General features: G+C 28.9%; 5 protein-coding genes and 1 long non-coding RNA gene across 8 annotated transcripts in view; 4 read left to right on the top strand and 2 right to left on the bottom strand.

Moving 5' to 3' along the window:
* Positions 1-285: 285 nt before the first annotated feature.
* Positions 286-2,876, top strand: LOC124495966 (inactive pancreatic lipase-related protein 1). Its single transcript, XM_075733315.1, has 5 exons — positions 286-611; positions 753-904; positions 990-2,068; positions 2,131-2,468; positions 2,541-2,876. The coding sequence occupies exons 2-5, from the start codon at positions 823-825 to the stop codon at positions 2,665-2,667; spliced, it is 1,626 nt and encodes a 541-aa protein (XP_075589430.1). The 5' UTR covers positions 286-611; positions 753-822; the 3' UTR covers positions 2,668-2,876.
* A 1,355-nt stretch (positions 2,877-4,231) lies between these two features.
* On the top strand, positions 4,232-9,012 carry LOC124495963 (uncharacterized). The gene is made up of 4 exons (XM_047059413.2): positions 4,232-5,451; positions 5,511-5,990; positions 6,049-8,079; positions 8,269-9,012. Exons 1-4 carry the CDS (start codon positions 4,536-4,538, stop codon positions 8,880-8,882), a joined length of 4,041 nt encoding a protein of 1,346 aa, XP_046915369.2. The 5' UTR covers positions 4,232-4,535; the 3' UTR covers positions 8,883-9,012.
* Positions 9,013-9,195: 183 nt separating this feature from the next.
* Positions 9,196-11,785, top strand: LOC124495702 (pancreatic triacylglycerol lipase). 2 transcript variants are annotated; one of them, XM_075733314.1, is made up of 5 exons: positions 9,196-9,490; positions 9,568-10,293; positions 10,347-10,693; positions 10,754-11,064; positions 11,130-11,785. In XM_075733314.1, the coding sequence occupies exons 1-5, from the start codon at positions 9,397-9,399 to the stop codon at positions 11,419-11,421; spliced, it is 1,770 nt and encodes a 589-aa protein (XP_075589429.1). In that variant the 5' UTR covers positions 9,196-9,396; the 3' UTR covers positions 11,422-11,785. The 2 variants fall into 2 exon arrangements, with proteins under 2 accessions (XP_075589429.1, XP_075589428.1); XM_075733313.1 differs by having other exon boundaries at positions 9,562-10,293.
* Positions 11,692-13,602, top strand: LOC124495379 (pancreatic triacylglycerol lipase). The gene is made up of 3 exons (XM_047058741.2): positions 11,692-11,891; positions 11,966-13,328; positions 13,422-13,602. The coding sequence occupies exons 1-3, from the start codon at positions 11,771-11,773 to the stop codon at positions 13,525-13,527; spliced, it is 1,590 nt and encodes a 529-aa protein (XP_046914697.2). The 5' UTR covers positions 11,692-11,770; the 3' UTR covers positions 13,528-13,602.
* A 684-nt stretch (positions 13,603-14,286) lies between these two features.
* LOC142597742 (uncharacterized) lies at positions 14,287-15,873 on the bottom strand. Of its 2 annotated transcripts, XR_012832374.1 has the most exons (5): positions 15,526-15,873; positions 15,184-15,332; positions 14,796-15,134; positions 14,631-14,669; positions 14,287-14,575 (listed from the first exon to the last, which is right to left on the bottom strand). It is a non-coding gene; the product is annotated as an uncharacterized LOC142597742 (long non-coding RNA). The 2 variants fall into 2 exon arrangements; XR_012832375.1 differs by having other exon boundaries at positions 14,796-15,020; positions 15,075-15,871.
* A 269-nt stretch (positions 15,874-16,142) lies between these two features.
* The window catches only part of LOC124495391 (uncharacterized), a 30,248-nt gene continuing 27,848 nt past the window's right edge, over positions 16,143-18,542 (bottom strand). Inside the window, exon 6 of the mRNA XM_075733312.1 lies at positions 16,143-18,456. Coding sequence (XP_075589427.1) covers positions 18,310-18,456 — 147 coding nt within the window. The 3' untranslated portion in view covers positions 16,143-18,309. The remainder of the gene's footprint in view (positions 18,457-18,542) is intronic.

Raw genomic sequence — 18,542 nt, 5'->3', positions numbered from 1 at the left:
AAATGACACATGCCAAAAGATAAAAAGAATTTGGTTGTTGTTGTTGTTGTTGTTTTTTTGGTCATATGTTTGACAAAAAAAAAATTCAAGGCCAATCACAAAGTTTATTATTTATCAATCAAATCAAATAATTTATAATTATCATGTTTTTTTTACCATCATAATGATAATGATGATGATGGTAATGATTGGTTATTTTTTTCCTACTAATCATTGATTATATTGAATGAAAATTTGAAAAAAAAAATTAATCAACAAAAATTCTATTGACAGACATTGATAATCACATGGATTGCCCATATATACGTGCTAGTGAACTGAAACAAAGATATATAGACAATTCATTCAGGTTTATGAGTAAATTCAAAGTCCAATCGGAAAAAAATACCAAAATTTTTTTTTTTTTTAAATTTTATAATCAGTCATCATTGAATGCCATCGATATTTTTAACGTAGTGGTTGTTACATACATTTTGTGTATCTATGTGTGTCTATTAATTCGAATCGAATGATTTTTTTATTCAATCAATTTTTTTTCTGTCTGTTTATGTGTTTTGAAATTCTAATTTTTTTTTTTTTTTTGATAATTGTACTAAATTTAAAAATCAATGGTAAAATCATTTCAACATCAACGATCATAAATCAATCATTATTGATTATTGATGATTAATTTATATAAAATTATTATATAAACACTTGTGTGTGTGTGAACATGAATTTTAATTTCATCTTTTTTTTTCTTTCTATTTTAGCGTTTATTTTTTCGTTTTATTGTTTACCATCTGAACAATTTGAATATATAGTTAACGAATTGGATTAAAAATGTATAAATCATTCATTTGTATTTCATCTGTAATCTTCATTATTTCTATAACATATATTGAATGCAATGGTCAAAATAAAGGTATAATTTTTTTTTATTTAAAAATCATCATTAATTGTATACAATGTTAAGTTACATATTTTTTTTTTGAAAATTCAAATCATAGATGAAGTTTGTTATGGTGAATTTGGTTGTTTTAAAAAAGCTCAATTGAGCAACGACATTCAAACGGCAAATGTATTTGGTCATTATCCTGATTCTCCCGAAAATATTGATACGAAATTCCATGTATTCTCCTGTCGTGATCGTTATAATCCAACTATTTTACCATATAACGTAACTGAAAGAGATTTGCATAATATCAACTATGATCCAAAAAAACGTACAATATTTATAATACATGGTTACGTAGATTATTATACTCAATTCAAGTGGATGGGAGATTTAAAAGATCTTATTCTACGAGCACAACCATGTTCATTGAATGTTATAGCTGTCGATTGGCGTGGTGGTTCAATTCATGTGAACTATTTACAGTCATCATCCAATACCAGATTGGTTGGTGCTATAATTGCAAAATTTATTGAAAAAATGAACAACGTTTACAATACAAACAATGATCATTATACAATTATGGGACATAGTTTAGGAGGACAAATTAGTGGTTTTGCTGGCAAACGTTTACGTAATCCGAAAGTACGATTGATACTTGGTCTTGATCCTGCTGGTCCAGCATTCAATGATGTTAGCGAAGACGGTCGTCTAGTTCCGAATGATGCAAAATTAGTTGTATCCATCCATACAAATGGTGGTAAGAACTTACTCGATGGCTTAGGAACACTCACCCCGTCTGGTCACTATAATTTTTTTCCCAATGGGGGTGAAACACAGCCCGGTTGCGATTCCGTTTCCGGAATTGCGGCACCATTGACAAAAGGAGTATATGAAGGAGGACAAGAAACAGTAGCTTGCTCGCATCTATTTGTCACTTATAAATTAATGAAATATGATGAATTGAAAGATGATGATTTCGAATCAATGGGTTATCGATGCAAAAACTATGAAGCATTTGAAGCTGGCCGATGTGGTACCTGTCGTGATGGTTCAGATGATTGTAAACCCTTTGGTAGATGGTTTGATTGGTGGCAAAAACAGAAATTATCAAAAGAATGGCGAGAACCGATCATCTATTATATTGATACACAGAAAGACCAACCTTTATCATATTTTTTCTATCAGATCAAGGTATAGTTTTAATATTTAGATTATCCTTGGTGTTGAATTAATTATTAATTTTTAAAAATAAGCTTCGAACCGGAAATTCCTTTCCTACTTTTGATGGTCGATTATCCATGAACATTACTGGCAGTCTACGAAACGATTTCAGCGAAAATATTCTAATGGATAGAAAATTTGAACCAAACAAAGAATATACCTATTTACATAAATCCAAAAAATCACTTGGTCGCATCGAATCAGTAGATGCAACATTGACAAATAAGGTGTTACCGAATGTGGTTGCAGTTAGTATTGATAAAGCTATTACCGCGATTCCAGGTATAAATAGTGGTCTTTCTAGTTCAACTAATAGTCGAATTATTGTCGAAGAGATTCAATTTAACTATATGAATGGCTATACTGAAAGGTTTGTTTTATTGATTAATTTGTAATAAGAATTTATTTTTTTTTTAATTTTAAAATGGAAAAAAATCAATAGTAAACGCCGTTCACTATCATCAGTGCTGAAAAGCCGCAATGGACCTGTGGAAATAACAGGCAAAGATATCACACATTTTACCGGATCCAGATCATCCAACTCAAGAAATCAAACTAATCATAAATGAAACCTATGTGGGATGATGATCGAGAATAATCACCACCAAAGCACAATGATTGGTTAAAATTGAAAAATTTAACTAATAGATTTTTGAATAGGATTTTATTCGTTAAAATTCATGTTCATGAATTGGATATAGCCATTTGAATCGCTCATTTCCATTGAATGCATTCATAATCAAGAAATGAATAAAATAAGCAATAATCAAAAAGAACTGTTGAAGAGATTGCCACCAAATCATTCACACTTTCTTTTTTTTTCAATGTACCTATTAATTCAAATTTATTCAAATTGCTCTAAGTAGTAGCCATTTCGTACTTTAGAACTGGTCGTATCGATTAGCCCCTATTCATTTTCAAACAGGTTCCCTTCTCTTTGATTTTATTTCTTCTTCTTTCGCTTTGCATTTGGTTTCGATACTAGTTGTTTCGTGTTTATATTGTATTTTTGTCGGATATGTTGTTTTCATTATCCAACATCAATTGATTTTTTTGACAACAAATAATCGTACATTCTCACGAACATTGTTTTTGATTTTTTTTTTCGATATTGTTTAAATCTCTTCCCATCCTGTTTAATTTAATTAAATTATATGATGATGAGCATTATTATTTCAAAATACTTCACACAAACAACTATAGTTAACTGTTGCTTATCTCATTGAAATAATACTGATGAATTCGTAAACATTTATTTTTTATTGATTTCATCATGTATATTTCTTAAGTATTAAATTGCACTTCTTGTTGTTCATTCTTGATAATTTCGTTATTATTGATTTAACTAAAATGACTGATTGAAGGATAATTTATACGTCATCAATACGTTTTGGATTTCACAGATGATTTCATAGTTATTTTCTTTAAATTTAATTTCGATTAATCGATTTGATTTCACATTATCATAATCATTAATGGATGGACGTAAAACATTTTGTACTTATTGCTTTTGGATGAACAAAAAAAAAAGAATAAATAAAAAATAAAAAAAATAAGTAAATAACAAAACAACAACAACAACAACAACAACATGTGAAAAATAAACATGTTTTTCTCATGATAACATGATTATTGTCATGATGATTAGGTTTGTCGAATAAATTTATTTTTTCTCTTGAAAAAAAAGGACAATAACTTAGTTTTTGATAGAATTTTTTTTCATTTGGAATACTATTTTGAACACACACCAGGTGGTTGAGATGGAGTAATTGTTTGGTAGGATCAATTTTTTTTTCTAGAAATTCTCTTTATCATAAACATTCAAATACAGTAAAAGTGAATTTGAATAGGGGGACCAAAAAAAAAACCTGATTATCATGCCATCAAGATTTTTACCGAACAGAAATAGAAAGTACAAGGGTTTGAGAATGATAATATCTATATAAAATACAGTCGAACTGGCAAAAAAAAAATAAATAAACATTTATTTCCGATTTAAGGCGGAGTTTAATTAAAGAAAGGGAGATGATACATTCCATGGATATACAAAATAACGATAAACGAAATATGAAACGACATGATACCAACCATTAACCTTGCTTAAGTGCTATTAATGATGGTAAACAACAAAAACAACACATAAACATACACACACACACATACACATGTACAACAGTGTCAAAGATATGCATGCATGCATGGATAATTAAAAATTGAAATACCCAATAATAACAACAAAGAAACAAACAAACAAATGCTGTGAAAATAGATAGAGAAAAAAAGTTCGACGGTATTATAAAAATGGATGAACAGAAATATAAAAAGGTTGTCAAATTGTTGGTGGTTTTTCTTCTAAAAAAAAAATCTGCTTATTCATCATTGCTTGTTGTGCTGAAAATATATTGTGTGTTTAAATCATATTTTATTTTATAAAATAATGGCCAATGGTCTAGATGATGATGATCATCGACAACAAAATGATAATCAAATACAACATTCATCATTCAGATCGATTCATCAACCGGTATCATTATTGTGGAAAAATCTTCAATATGATGTTGATGAATGGAATTTTGAAAATGATCGCAGTTGGCTACCAATTAAACAACGTAAAGTTATCTTAAGACGTTTGAATGGTTTTGTTCGTCATCATAGTATGAATGCTTTACTTGGTCCATCTGGTGCGGGCAAAACATCATTGATTAAATGTCTTACTGGAAATGTATCCACTCAAAACATTTCCTCAGATTCTGGAATCTATTTAAATAGAATGATTATACCAGGAAATAGCCGTGTACCATTAGTTAGTTTTGTTCCTCAATCTGTTCATGAAATCATATTTGGCCGGTTTACGGTTGAAGAAATTCTTTATTATTCATTTCGTTTTAAAAATCTATATGAAAATCGTCATAAAGCTAAAGCTCATATCGAATCAACTATCGAAGAATTGATGCTCGATCCAAAAGTATTACGTACACCTTTCATTCAATGTTCGGGTGGCCAACAACGTCGTGTAGCCATTGCACAAGAACTAATGGCTTATGAATCAAAACCGCCGTTTTTATTTGTGGATGAACCAACTACCGGTTTAGATAGTGAAGCTGCTTTGGTTGTTATGGGATGCCTTCGAAAATTGGCCAATCATAATCCAATAACTATCATTGTTTCGATACATGCTCCTAGTTCAGAAATCTTAAGTCTATTTGATAATCTTTATATATTGGCCAAAGGTGGCGTTTGTATCTTCTCTGGTCCACCGGCTGAAATGTCATTCCGTTTAGAATGTGTACAACAACATCGAATAGCTGATGATCGCTCTCCAATCGAAGAATATTTAAGGATTGCAAATAATGGTAAGTTTTTTTTCAATTTGATAATATCCAAAAAAAGATAAATAAATATTTTTTCAAAGGTATTGATGACCAATTGGTACGTGATTTAGCTGACAATACTCTACAAGAAGAAGCTAGTCGCTTTAAATTGGAAGAAAATTTCAATGATCAAAACTATGAATGGAATCCAAATGGAATTGCACGTTATCCGAAATTATTTTCTTTCGACGATCTACTTATACAATTACAACGATTATTTCGATTAATTTTTGTTGCCGATATTCGATATTTTCTTTGTTATTTATTACTACAAGGAATCTGTGTTGGTTTTGTCTGTTATACCAGCTATGAAGATATGATCAAATCACGTGGATGTCACATTGTTTCGATGGAACAATTTAATCATACTTGTAATGAAAAATTAAAAGAATCACTGATTGATGGATCATTTATGATTTATCAGCTAGCAATGGCCATTACAACGACATTAGTTTCGATTGGTCTAAGTTCCATATTGGTCGTTGAATTGAGTTCAGTATTCTGTAATGAACATAAAAATGGTAAGTATTGTATTGTTTCTGAAATATTTATTAAAAGGTAATTTCATCACATTAATAGGATGGTATAGTTTGGGTACTTTTTTCTGGGCATTCCAAATTATTCATTTGATTGAATTGACCTTTTTTGCATTCAATCAAGCATTTATTGGCTATGTACTATCGGAATATTATATACTGGATAACTATATGATTAACTGGAATCGATTTGCACATCAAATTCTATTCGTATGGTTATTGACAGTATTAATGCAATCATATGCACAAGTATGGGGTGTTATATATGCAAAGAATGTCCAATTAATGGCTACAGCATTGACAATTTTATTCGTCATAATAACTATGCTCAGTGGTTTATATTCATCATTGGAAATAATGAATCGGCCATTTTTATTGGTCATTGCTCAAATGTTTGGATATCGATCAATCATTCATGGTCTTTATTATACATTCTATGGTATTGATCGTTGTGATATTGACAGTGAAGAATCGTTACAATTGAAAAAATTGTTTATCAATCCAGATTTGATTTACTGGAATCTATTACCATCGGTTATTAATTGCATCATATCACGTTTCATCACCTATATTGTTATGTATTATAAATATCGATTCCCAACAAACAGCATTCAATTGAAGAACGGTAAAAATACATCTACATTTTCATCGAAATTTATTGCAATCGATTATAATTATTCAACAAGCATTGAAATTAATCCGATCAACAATGTAAATGATAATTTTGTTTTCAAATCTGAATGTCTCGAAAAACCGCAGAATAGCTTTTATAATCAACGTTATATAATTGGTTGGAGAAATTTAAGCCTATTTGAATCCAATTCTATCTATGAAATTCGTGAACATCCAAAATCATTACATTCACAATTGTCTTCGGAACGATTAATATTGCGAAATCTTAATGGACAGATTCATTTTGGCAGCTTAAATGCATTAATGGGACCATCTGGTTCCGGTAAAACAACATTATTGAAAGTGTTGAATGGCCGTAAAAAAATCCGCATACCAAAATCAACAATGTTCTATCTTAGTAAATTTCAACAATTACGTACATGTTTTGTTTCGCAAGAAATATCAAATCATTTAATGCCTGGACTTACTACAATGCAAAGTCTGATTTATGCTTCAAAATTAAAAAATTGTCATGAAGAACAAAAAATTGATCATGAAAAACTTGCTTGGAATCTATTGAAAGAATTGAACATGACCGATGCAGCCACTACATTAGTGCAGAATTGTTCAGGTGGTCAACGAAAACGTATTGCTCTTGCATTAGAATTAACATCATTACGAATGCCAAATTTAATCTGTATCGATGAACCGACTAGTGGTTTGGATTCCAATTCAGCTCATCTAGTCATTGAATGTCTTAAACAATTTGTTTATCGACATCAAGATATTGCAATCGTTGCCAGTATACATCAGCCAAATACCGATCAATTAATGATGTTTGATCAATGTTATGTTCTTGCTTGTGATGGTGTTTGTATATTTTCTGGGCCACCAAATCAAATCAAAAATTATCTAGAAGATATACCCGATTCATCATTTTATACACGTTTTCCGATTGAAACATTGATCAAATATTCTTGTACTGGTTATATGAATCCAATTGTACAACGATTAGTGATACAAACTGAAAAACAAATCAAACAAACGGATAAAGAATTACTAATCGATACTGTTGCTATTCCAGAAGGTGTACAATATAATCGTACAAGATTTTCATTACTATCAATTGCCATATTATGTCAACGTTATTGCATGTATACAATTCGACATCAATGGAAAGAATGGCTTACATTTTTATTCGTATATTTTATGACCGGAATATTAACAGTAAATGTTTTTGACAAATCCATTGCTGAACCAAATGGTTGTATAAATATTGAAGACGATTTTCAATCATACTGTACGAATAAATCCGATGCCAAAATATTAGAAGAGATCCAGATAGTCAACAATATCAATTTCATATTAATCCCTGTGGCTGTAATTGGTTTTGTTATATCGATGCAATCAATGTTTGCATTCGGAAATGAATTAAAGTACTTTGCCAGCGAACATCGTAATGGTATGTTTATTTATTTATTATGTCTTTATGTGTTTGATGAATATTGGCTCAAATCAATGATCAAAAAATGGCCAAACTATGAGATTATAATAACTTTGATCGGATTTACGTTTATTCATTCATTCATTCATTTTTTTCTTTTTTTATCCATACATTCTTAATTGAATTGAATTTATCCATTTTTTTTAGGCTGGTATAGTAGTGGTGCTTTCTATGCAATGAAATTCATTTTCGAAACCATACCATTGATTCCGATTATGATGATGTACATTTACATTATTGATCTCAATGCCGATAATTCACCAAACGGATCTTATTTTTGGAAAGTTTTCGTATTATTTTTAGGTGGCAATATATTCCATGCAATTAGTCATATTGTTGTACTATTAACCAATGGTCTTTTCATTCCATTGATGATTTGTCTATTCTTTTGCATCGCTATTTTTGTAATGACATCGAATTTTTTCAATCCAGTCATACGAATGCCATTAATAACGAAAATTTTGGCTACATTTTCACCAATACATTATTTGAATAATGCAAATTTTTATCTTGTTTTTGGTGGCGAACGTTGTCAACCATATGAGATACAATCAATATTGGAATTATTGATGATACCGAATACAAAAGAAACATTTTTTATGGCCATAATAATGTTGATCGTTTTGGTCATATTCTATCATGTAATGGCATTATTATTATTAATTATCAAATTTAATCCGTTAATTAATCGCCGTGAACGTGTAACACAAATTGAAAAATATCAGGAAAAATTTTATCGAAATGAAAATTATGAAAATTGACTATATTATCATCAACTATATTGATTTTTTTTTTGTTTGGTTCCTCATATATCTTTTTTACTTTTTGATTGATTGATTAATTGGTTGACTGTATGTATAATGATTTGATAAATTAAAATTTTTCTTTTGAATTTTTTTTTTGTTTTGTTTTGTTTTATTCAAGTATTTGCAAAAATTTCGTTCTCAGAAATACTAAACATTTCATTCAGAAAGTTATTATTAATTTCTTATCAACTGATCATGACAAATTCACAAATATTTATCATCATTGATTGATCAAGGCAATTGATTTTGCCAAAAAAAAAAAAGAATGCACTTTCACCACAGAAAGAGCGATAAAAAAAATGAAATTCAATAATAAAATTGTCAATATATAAATATAAAATTGTCTAATGTTGTGGACTGTTGACGACCTTGGCATAAGAACGAACAAATCAAAGCTATTTTTTTCTCTCTCTTCAACATTCAACGACATTAAGATTTTAATTGTATACATGTGACATTTTAAAACATTATGAAAATGAAAATGTTACAAAATATGAGCTTATTAACCTTTGTCCTTTTTATTTTAATCATCCATGTGTGTTCAACAATACCAGAAGATACAGGTAATGTTTTGAAATGTTTGAATTTGAACTTTTGTCATTCATTATTAATCTGACTGAATTTTTTTTTTAAGGGCCAGTCTGTTTTGGTGAATATGGTTGTTTTAATAAATCTGAAATTCATAAAGATTGGCCATCAAAAAATCAGATTGGACATTATCCTGAATCACCGGAAAAACAGAATGTAACTTTTAATTTATTTTCCTGCCAAGATAGATATAATCCAACAGTGTTGAGATATGATGTTATTGAAAATGAAATAAGAAACATGAACTATGAACCAAGAAATCGTACAATTGTCATAATACATGGTTATACGGATTTTTATAATCAATTCAATTGGATGGGCAATCTAAAAGATCATGTTTTGTCGATGAAATCTTGTGATTTAAATATAATCATAGTCGATTGGAGTCGTGGATCAAAAACATCTCCAAATTATTTACAAGCAGCAGCTAATGTACGAGTAGTTGGCGCTGTGGTAGCATCATTCATTAATCGATTGAATCAGGTTTATCAGACAACCAATGATCATTTTACAATTATTGGCCATAGTTTAGGTGCACAAGCTGCCGGTTTCACTGGAAAACGTTTACGGCAACCAAAAGCACGATTAATAATTGGTCTTGATCCAGCTGGTCCAGCATTCAGTGATGTAAGTGTAGAGAATCGTCTGAATCTGAATGATGCACAATTGGTTCTCTCGGTACATACAAATGGAGGCATCAATGTTTTGGATGGATTAGGAATATTAACACCTGTTGGTCATTATAGCTTTGTACCAAATGGTGGCGAAAACCAACCAGGTAAATTTAATTAATTTTTAATTAATTTAATTTTTTAATTTTTTTTGTACCAGGTTGTGAACCAGTACATGGTATACCGGGTGTTTTAATAAATGGTCTTGCCGAAGGTTTATCAGACGCTATTGCCTGTTCACATAGACGTGCATATTTATTGATGACTTATGAAGAACAAATGTTTGATAATTTTGAAACCAATGCTTATCGTTGTGATAATTATACGGATTTTGAAGCTGGTAAATGTGGAATTTGTCGGGATGGTTCAGATGATTGTAAACCATTTGGACGATGGTTTGATTATTGGCAAAGACAAAAACCGTCACGAGAATCGACATCACCAATTGTCTATTTTGTAGACACACGAAACGAAATGCCATATTCATATTTTTTCTATCAAATCAGGGTAAATGTGGCATTGTTATTGTTGTTGTTGTGAATTTTCAACAAATTGAATTTTTATTAGGTAAAAACAGGCAATAATTTCGATAGCTATAATGGACGTTTGGAAATGAATTTAACTGGTTCTTTACGAAACGATTTTGCCGAAAATATTAATATGGAACATAGATTTGAACCAAATCAACAATATACCTATTTACATAAATCATTCAAATCATTAGGACGAATAATAAGAATTGATGCTCAACTACAAGACAAAGTTGAACAAAAATCCGGAATTAAAAAATTAATTGGCAATGCAGTTGGAAAGAAAAAAGAACAAAACATTATTGTTGATGAGATTCAAATTAATTATATGAATGGATATACAGAAAGGTATGTGTATTGTTTGTAATGGAAAATTAATTATTATGAATATTATATTTCTAATTGAATAATAGTAAACGTCGACAATTATCGGCCATTATGAGAAAACCAAATACAATTATTACAGCAAATGAAATTGTTACATTTCAGCCATCCACAAACAATAATAATGATAATGGTAGCAAAAACAGGACAAACAATCGTCCACAACGGCCGACCAACAATACCAACGGCATCAACAACAACAACAACAACAGAAACAACAACAACAACAACAACAACAGCAGCAGCAACAACAACAGCAGCAGCAACAACAACAACGACAACAACCGTGGCAATGTAATCAATCAAACTAATCGCAATTAAAATTTGGATCGAAAAAATAATTTCTTTTTTTTATAAATATCATATGTTGAAAGATTATGGCATTCAGTTTCAATGATTGTCTGTTATTTGTCAATGATTGTCAACCAACCATGATGAATATTGTATATTGTATATGCAATATACATAACATAACATGAATTTGTGTGACTTATAAAAAAAAGGTTAAATTTAGATAGGTAGATTATAAACTATTATTATTATTATTATCATTCTACATAAAAAGCAATATGATATTATCATTTTTTTCTTAGTCAATTTGTGATACAAAAACAATTTACCTGTTCATTTCATATCCAGTGTGTAAAAATATTTAGACCGAAAATCAACAATGAAAATAACCACTATTTTGTCGTTTTGTTTTGTATTACCCATTTTGATGGCAAATGGTTCTGGTTTTGGTGATTTATTGAAAAATAACCATTTATTGAAAAATTTACCAATTAATCAAGGTATATATTTAAAAAAAAATATTATGGTGATTACAGAATTTTAATTTGAAAAAAAATTCTAAAAAAAAAAATAGGCGAGGTATGTTATGAAAATTTTGGATGTTACAATGCATCTGAAATAGGTTCTGAATGGCCAATAACAAAGCTGATGAGTTTTTATCCGGAACCACCGGAAAAACAAAACATTACATTCTATGTGTTTTCTTGTAAAAATCGATACAATCCATCAATATTATCGTATAAAGCGAATGAAGATGAAATGAAAAATTTAAATTATGATCGAAACCTACGAACGATATTCATCATACATGGATTCACTGATTTTTATGATCAATTTAATTGGATGGGCAATCTAAAGGATGGCATACTAACTATGGAACCTTGCCGATTTAATGTTATCACTGTTGATTGGCGAGGTGGTTCAATTGTTCAAAATTATTTAAAAGCTGTTGCAAACACTCGTTTAGTTGGTTTCGTTGTTGCATCAATGATCAAAAAATTGAATAAAGTTTATGAAACGACCAATGATCATTTCACAGTCATTGGACATAGTTTGGGTGGACAAATTTCTGGTTTTGTTGGAAAAAATTTACAAACACCTGAAAAATTACGTCTTATAATTGGTTTAGATCCGGCTGGACCAGCATTTAGCAATGTATCTGAAAAAAGTTGTCTGAATCCGAATGATGCTCAATTAGTTATATCGATTCATACCAATGGTGGGAAAAATATTGCCAACGGATTTGGTATTCTAAAACCATCAGGTCATTATTCTTTTTACCCGAATGGTGGCGAGAATCAAAATGGGTGTGAACCTGTACGAGGTGTACTCAATATATTGCTTCATGGTATAAGAATTGGATTGACCGATACATTTGCATGTTCACATCGGCGAGCTTATCTATTGTTTAGCAATTTTGAATCAAAATATGATGATTTTCAGAGTATAGCATATCGTTGTAATAATCATAATGATTTCGTTGCCGGTAAATGTGGTGAATGTAATGAATTGGATGATTGTAAACGATGGGGTGGCTGGTTTGATTATTGGCAAGAACAAAAATTATCCGAAACTTGGACTGAACCAATAAAATATTTTGTTGAAACACGTGATATTGAGCCATATTCATATTTCCATTATCAAATTATGATTAAAACTGCCAATGGATTTGAATCGATAAATGCAACATTGACAATGAACATAACTGGAAGTTTAAGATCAGATTATTCACCAAAAGCCACAATAGAAGCAATATTTGAACCGAATAAAATCTATACACATTTATTTCTTGTGGAAAAAACAATTGGAATGATCCAGTCGATCAATATGAAAATATCATATGATGATGATGATGAATCAGAAACAGAATCTGAAGAATCTGCCTTTATCATTGTTGATAATGTAAAAGTCAATTATATGAATGGTTATTCTGAAAGGTATGTGAATATAATAATACAAATTTTATGATTAATATAATCGTTTATTATTATCAACATGTTATTCTTACTAATACTTATTTCTTTCAATAGTCAACGTCAACAGTTATCATCACAATTGGCACCAATGACCGAAAAAGATTCAAAAATGTTTGTCAATACACTTGAAGCTTCTAGATTTCGATTAGTAGACAATTAAAATGAATGAAATGAAAATATTAGCTTAAAAAAAAGATTAAATAAAATTTTTTCATTTATTCCACTAACAATAAAACAATTGATGATGATTTTGATCCTGTCGACATTGTTTTCTCGATGAATCAATCAGAAGAAAAAAAAACTTTTCGAATTCTTTCTTCAATTCATTCAAGTGCTGCCATCTACACGTCGTATTTGCATATTCAATGCATTTTGAATTTGATATAATTTTTACTCAATTTTTCAACCATACACAAAAACAAAACCACACAGAAAAATATTAATTCTCGCCATTAATATTAATTTTATATATATTATATTATAATTATATGTTTATAATAATCCAAAATCGAATCAAATTAATAAAATAAAAACAATCAATCAATCAAATAATTAACAATAATGCCGTTTCTGTGTAGTTGATTCGTGTGTCCACACAAAAAAAAATAGCCTTGTGTGTACACTACTAAATCGTAGTGGAGTGGCGAAACTACCAAATCAGCTAGTACACTACCAAAATCGATAGTACACTACCAAATCAGCTAGTACACTACCAAAATCGATAGTACACTACCAAAATCGATAGTACACTACCAAAATAGTGCACACTACCAAATCGAATAGTACACTACCAAAATAGTGCACACTACCAAATCGAATAGTACACTACCAAAATAGTGCACACTACCAAATCGAATAGTACACTACTTTGATTTTTGACCTCTCCCCCTTTTTAACCCTTTCGACCTCCTTTTCATTATTTGTATTGAATTTAAATTTTATTGTAAAATTAAATGAATATAAATAAATTATAAATTATTTTTAAAAACAAAATATCATGATAATGCACAAATTGTATTATGCTGATCCAAAATCCAACATTTTATGGTATGAATTTTTGTTGTCCAATAGAAAAGATATATTGTTCCGTTCTCCAAGTTCTAAATGTTTTCAACACAATGTCCGAGTTTACAAATCCCAAAAATATGTTAATATTGCAATTCGAATCATATCAGCGGCATTGAGAGATTTGACTACATGGCATTATACTAAATAATTGAAAAGGATTAGTTGTAACCGTGGATTTTCAATTCAATTACATACCTGTTTGTTTTTTTAAATAAACTTTATTTACCCCTATATCTTAACAAAAAAAGGGGAAAAAACATGTAAATATTACAAAAAAAAAGAGAAAGAAAAAGAAAAAAAATAAACAACAACAAATTACAATAAGTTAAAAATATTAGAAAAAAATATAAATAAAAATACCTGTGTTTGTATCGATGATTCAAACGTGATTTGATTTCCGTGGTCATTGATAAATTGAAATTGGTTGAGATTCAATGCATCAACATCGACGGAAATCTGAATCTGATTATGACTTGAAAATAGGAAGAATTTTTAATAGTAAAATAAAAATAGTTATATTATACTTAACACGTTCGTATTGAAATACACAAAACAAACAGTTCAAATAATTATTGAACAATCAATCTACAACACATAGTAAAGAAAAAATCAGTTGTTAGCATGATTTAAAAACATAACTTATCTGGTTCTCTTTGATTGAAATCTAGCCGATATTGAATTCGATCTAAGACTCAAATACTAAACGAAAAGACATTTGTCGTTATCATTAATCAATTCAGATACATACCATTATTCATACTCTTGGATTTAATGGGAAAAAAGTCACGTCTTTAATTTCAACATATATGAAATCAAAAACGATAAAATATTCATTTCGTTTTTAGGAAACCAGAACTTGTTCAAATATTTTATCTTTTTCCAAAAAACAATATTAATCTACGTATATTAGAGATATTTGTAAAAATATTAATTAATTGATTTTTTATAAAAAAATGATGCAATAGTGCATGACACTTCGCATCTTATTATTTTAATAAATAAATGAATAAATGCCCCAATATTTTACAATATGTTTAATAACAACAAAACATTGTTACATATTTGCTCCAAAAATCAATCAGCTACTTACTATTTACCATGGCAAAAAAATAGAAAAAATATCAAAGTTAAACATTTCGAACATGAAAAAATTCAATGTTGAAATTTTTTGAAACAGAGAATGATGATTGGGCATTTTTATAGTTGTTGCAATTATAAGTCAATACATGTATGAAATATATTTAATGCCGTTCATAGACAATGTTATAATGTTGTAATTTTTTAAATTGTTGTAAACTACTTTCAAAAATGATAGTGTACACTACCTAGTTGAGGTCGTGTACACTACCTAGCTGAGGTCGTGTACACTACCTAGTTGTTAAGTACTTATTCATTTGGTAGTGTGCACTACCATTTGCACACTACCTAGTTGTTAAGTACTTATTCATTTGGTAGTGTGCACTACCATTTGCACACTACCAACTAGTAATGTACACTACCTAATTGTTAAGTACTTATACATTTGGTAGTGTGCACTACCATTTGTACACTACCAAATCGAATAGTACACTACCTAATTGTTAAGTACTTATACATTTGGTAGTGTGCACTACCATTTGTACACTACCAAATCGAATAGTACACTACATGCTTTTTTCTCTGTGTCTGTGTGTGTGTGTGTGTTTATGTATGAATGGTTTCAATCAATTTATCCATTAAAATCATTTATTTCAAAAATAGATTTTTTAAATATAATAATAATCATCAGAATCGATAATAAATCAATAAAGAGAACAAGAAAAAAAACATTCATTCATTTGATGATGATTTCGTACGTGTGTCTGTGAATATGATGATGATGATGATGATGAGCGTGTTTAACAGAATTCATTTTACAGGTGATTATAATAATTGTAAATTTAAAAAAAAAATGCCAAATCCAAATAGACCAAAAAATAGTCTATTTATTACATATAGAATGAATATTTTTGTTTTTGTTTCTGTTTTTTGTTTTCGATTTGTGTATACAATTCAAATAATAATAATAATAACCACACACCAGAAAAAATTCCATTTGATTTCATGTATATAGATTAAATTATGTCAAATTGCTAGTGATTGTTAGTGAGTGGGTGTGTGTGTGTGCAGTAATAAACTGTGAAAATGAAAACAACAAAATAAAAAAAAAGGATAGAGCCAAAATTAGCCAAATTTACAATTGGTATGATTTATTAATGATTAATGATTAATGATGATGATGATGATGATAATATTGATAAGATGTGTCGATGATGATAATGATGATGATAATCGAATGATATCAATCATACATCATTAAGAATGAGTGTGTGTGTGTGTGTGTGTTTGTTAACATTAAAGAGTATGTTTTATGTTTTATAATTAGTAACAATCATAATAATAACATTTTACAGATTTCCAAAATCATTTATTTGTGTTTTGTTGAAAATTATAAAAAAATAGATTTTTTTTTTGTTTGTTTGTTTGTTTGTCACATGAAGATTCATCATTTTAATTTTTTTTTCCTAACCACAATATTCATATATTGTTTGTTTGTAAAATTTTAAAATTGGATGGATCAATAAAGAAAATGTGCTTTCACTTTGGAATGAATGAGAAGAGGCAAATAAGATGATGAATGAATGATAGACTATTTAGAGGAAGTGGTGTGTGTTTGTGTGTGTGTATGGATTTTATTAACCCTTTTTTTAGGCCCTCTCCCCCCAAAATAAAAATAATTTACGTTTTTTTTTTGTTACAATTTACATATATAATAATAAATGGAAAGAAAACACAACCAAGCTAAACAAACAAAACAAAACAAGACAGTGTTACGAAATCAGTGTATTGATGATGATGTTGATATTTTTCAGTATATGTGAAAAGTTAATGAATTGATTGAAAATTTTTTTTTCTTTCTCTCTCTCGTTTGTTTCATAATTCATCTGTTTAAAAATATAGTATATATCGATGGATAATTATAAAATATATGATGATGATGATGATTTTTTTTACAACAGAAACAGATAGGTATTGTGTTTGTGCAATGTTGATGATGTTTGTTGATTTGCTTTGTTTTTTCTCCGATTGAAAGGTTATTCTCAATACATTGATTGATGAATACGTAGTAAAAATTTTTGGGCCAAATAAAAACGGTGGATAGAAAAGGAAGGGAATATATATATATACCAGTGTTTATTATTCATTCATTATTGTTATTTCTGTAATCATGGTTAATTTTCAAGGCGTTTTCTTATTCGAAATCAAGTGAAAAATTATTCTTTTCGTCTGTATGAAACAAAAATATTAATTATAAAGAGAAAGAATCTTGAACAAGAAAAAAAACCGTTATGTGCAAGTAAACACAACAACAACAACAACAACAACATTTATAATAACAAAGAAGAAGAAGAAGAAGAGGAAAAAAAAATATTCTTCATGTGGGCGTGTGTGTATAATAAATGTCATGAACACCTGTGACAGAATTTAGTAAACACTCGAAAAGAGAGAAATATTTTTTTTTTTACATAAAATTTTTCAATTTTCACACATAAATTCTTATAGAAAACAAAAAAAAAAAACAACACACACACACCTTATTATTAAATTAAAATTTTAAAAAAAAAATTCAATGGTAGGCAATGTCATAATGTTGATGAACATGTGTTAATGAACATTTTTGATGATGATGATGATGATGATGAGCACATAACTGTCAATCTAATCTGGATTTAATTATACACATAGAATTCAATATCAATAGATTCATGATAATCAATTAATAACAAAATTATATTTTTTTTGTCTATAAAAATATGTATCCTTGTTTTTTTTTTAAAAATTTCAGTTTCATCATCTATTTCTTTTTTGCATGTAACATTTCCATCAATAATGTTTGCGTTGGTGCTGAACCATTCATATGTTTATAATAAAGAAAATCTTCACCCCTTAATGTAAGTGAATGTATTTCGGGCATCAATGCTAATAGAAGATTGAATTTATCCTATTTTGGTGATGAACAAAGAAAAACAAAATGATGTAAATCAATTGTATTCGTAAACAGATTATATATTTAGGATTTAGAAAAAA

The sequence above is a fragment of the Dermatophagoides farinae genome, chromosome 8, assembly GCF_024713945.1.
Source record: "Dermatophagoides farinae isolate YC_2012a chromosome 8, ASM2471394v1, whole genome shotgun sequence".
NCBI lineage: Eukaryota > Metazoa > Arthropoda > Arachnida > Sarcoptiformes > Pyroglyphidae > Dermatophagoides > Dermatophagoides farinae.
The sequence above is the reverse complement of the archived record's forward strand: the minus strand, read 5'-3'. Positions and strand labels throughout refer to the sequence as shown.

Coding starts and splice junctions, on each gene's coding strand:
- LOC124495966 (XM_075733315.1), top strand. CDS start 823: ATGTATAAATCATTCATTTGTATTTCATCTGTAATCTTCATTATTTCT. Junction 905..989: donor ATGCAATGGTCAAAATAAAG/GTATAATTTTTT, acceptor TTCAAATCATAG/ATGAAGTTTGTTATGGTGAA. Junction 2,069..2,130: donor ATTTTTTCTATCAGATCAAG/GTATAGTTTTAA, acceptor TTTAAAAATAAG/CTTCGAACCGGAAATTCCTT.
- LOC124495379 (XM_047058741.2), top strand. CDS start 11,771: ATGAAAATAACCACTATTTTGTCGTTTTGTTTTGTATTACCCATTTTG. Junction 11,892..11,965: donor AAATTTACCAATTAATCAAG/GTATATATTTAA, acceptor AAAAAAAAATAG/GCGAGGTATGTTATGAAAAT. Junction 13,329..13,421: donor ATGAATGGTTATTCTGAAAG/GTATGTGAATAT, acceptor TTCTTTCAATAG/TCAACGTCAACAGTTATCAT.
- LOC124495963 (XM_047059413.2), top strand. CDS start 4,536: ATGGCCAATGGTCTAGATGATGATGATCATCGACAACAAAATGATAAT. Junction 5,991..6,048: donor CTGTAATGAACATAAAAATG/GTAAGTATTGTA, acceptor TCACATTAATAG/GATGGTATAGTTTGGGTACT. Junction 8,080..8,268: donor TGCCAGCGAACATCGTAATG/GTATGTTTATTT, acceptor CATTTTTTTTAG/GCTGGTATAGTAGTGGTGCT.
- LOC124495702 (XM_075733313.1), top strand. CDS start 9,397: ATGAAAATGAAAATGTTACAAAATATGAGCTTATTAACCTTTGTCCTT. Junction 9,491..9,561: donor AACAATACCAGAAGATACAG/GTAATGTTTTGA, acceptor TTTTTTTTTAAG/GGCCAGTCTGTTTTGGTGAA. Junction 11,065..11,129: donor ATGAATGGATATACAGAAAG/GTATGTGTATTG, acceptor ATTGAATAATAG/TAAACGTCGACAATTATCGG.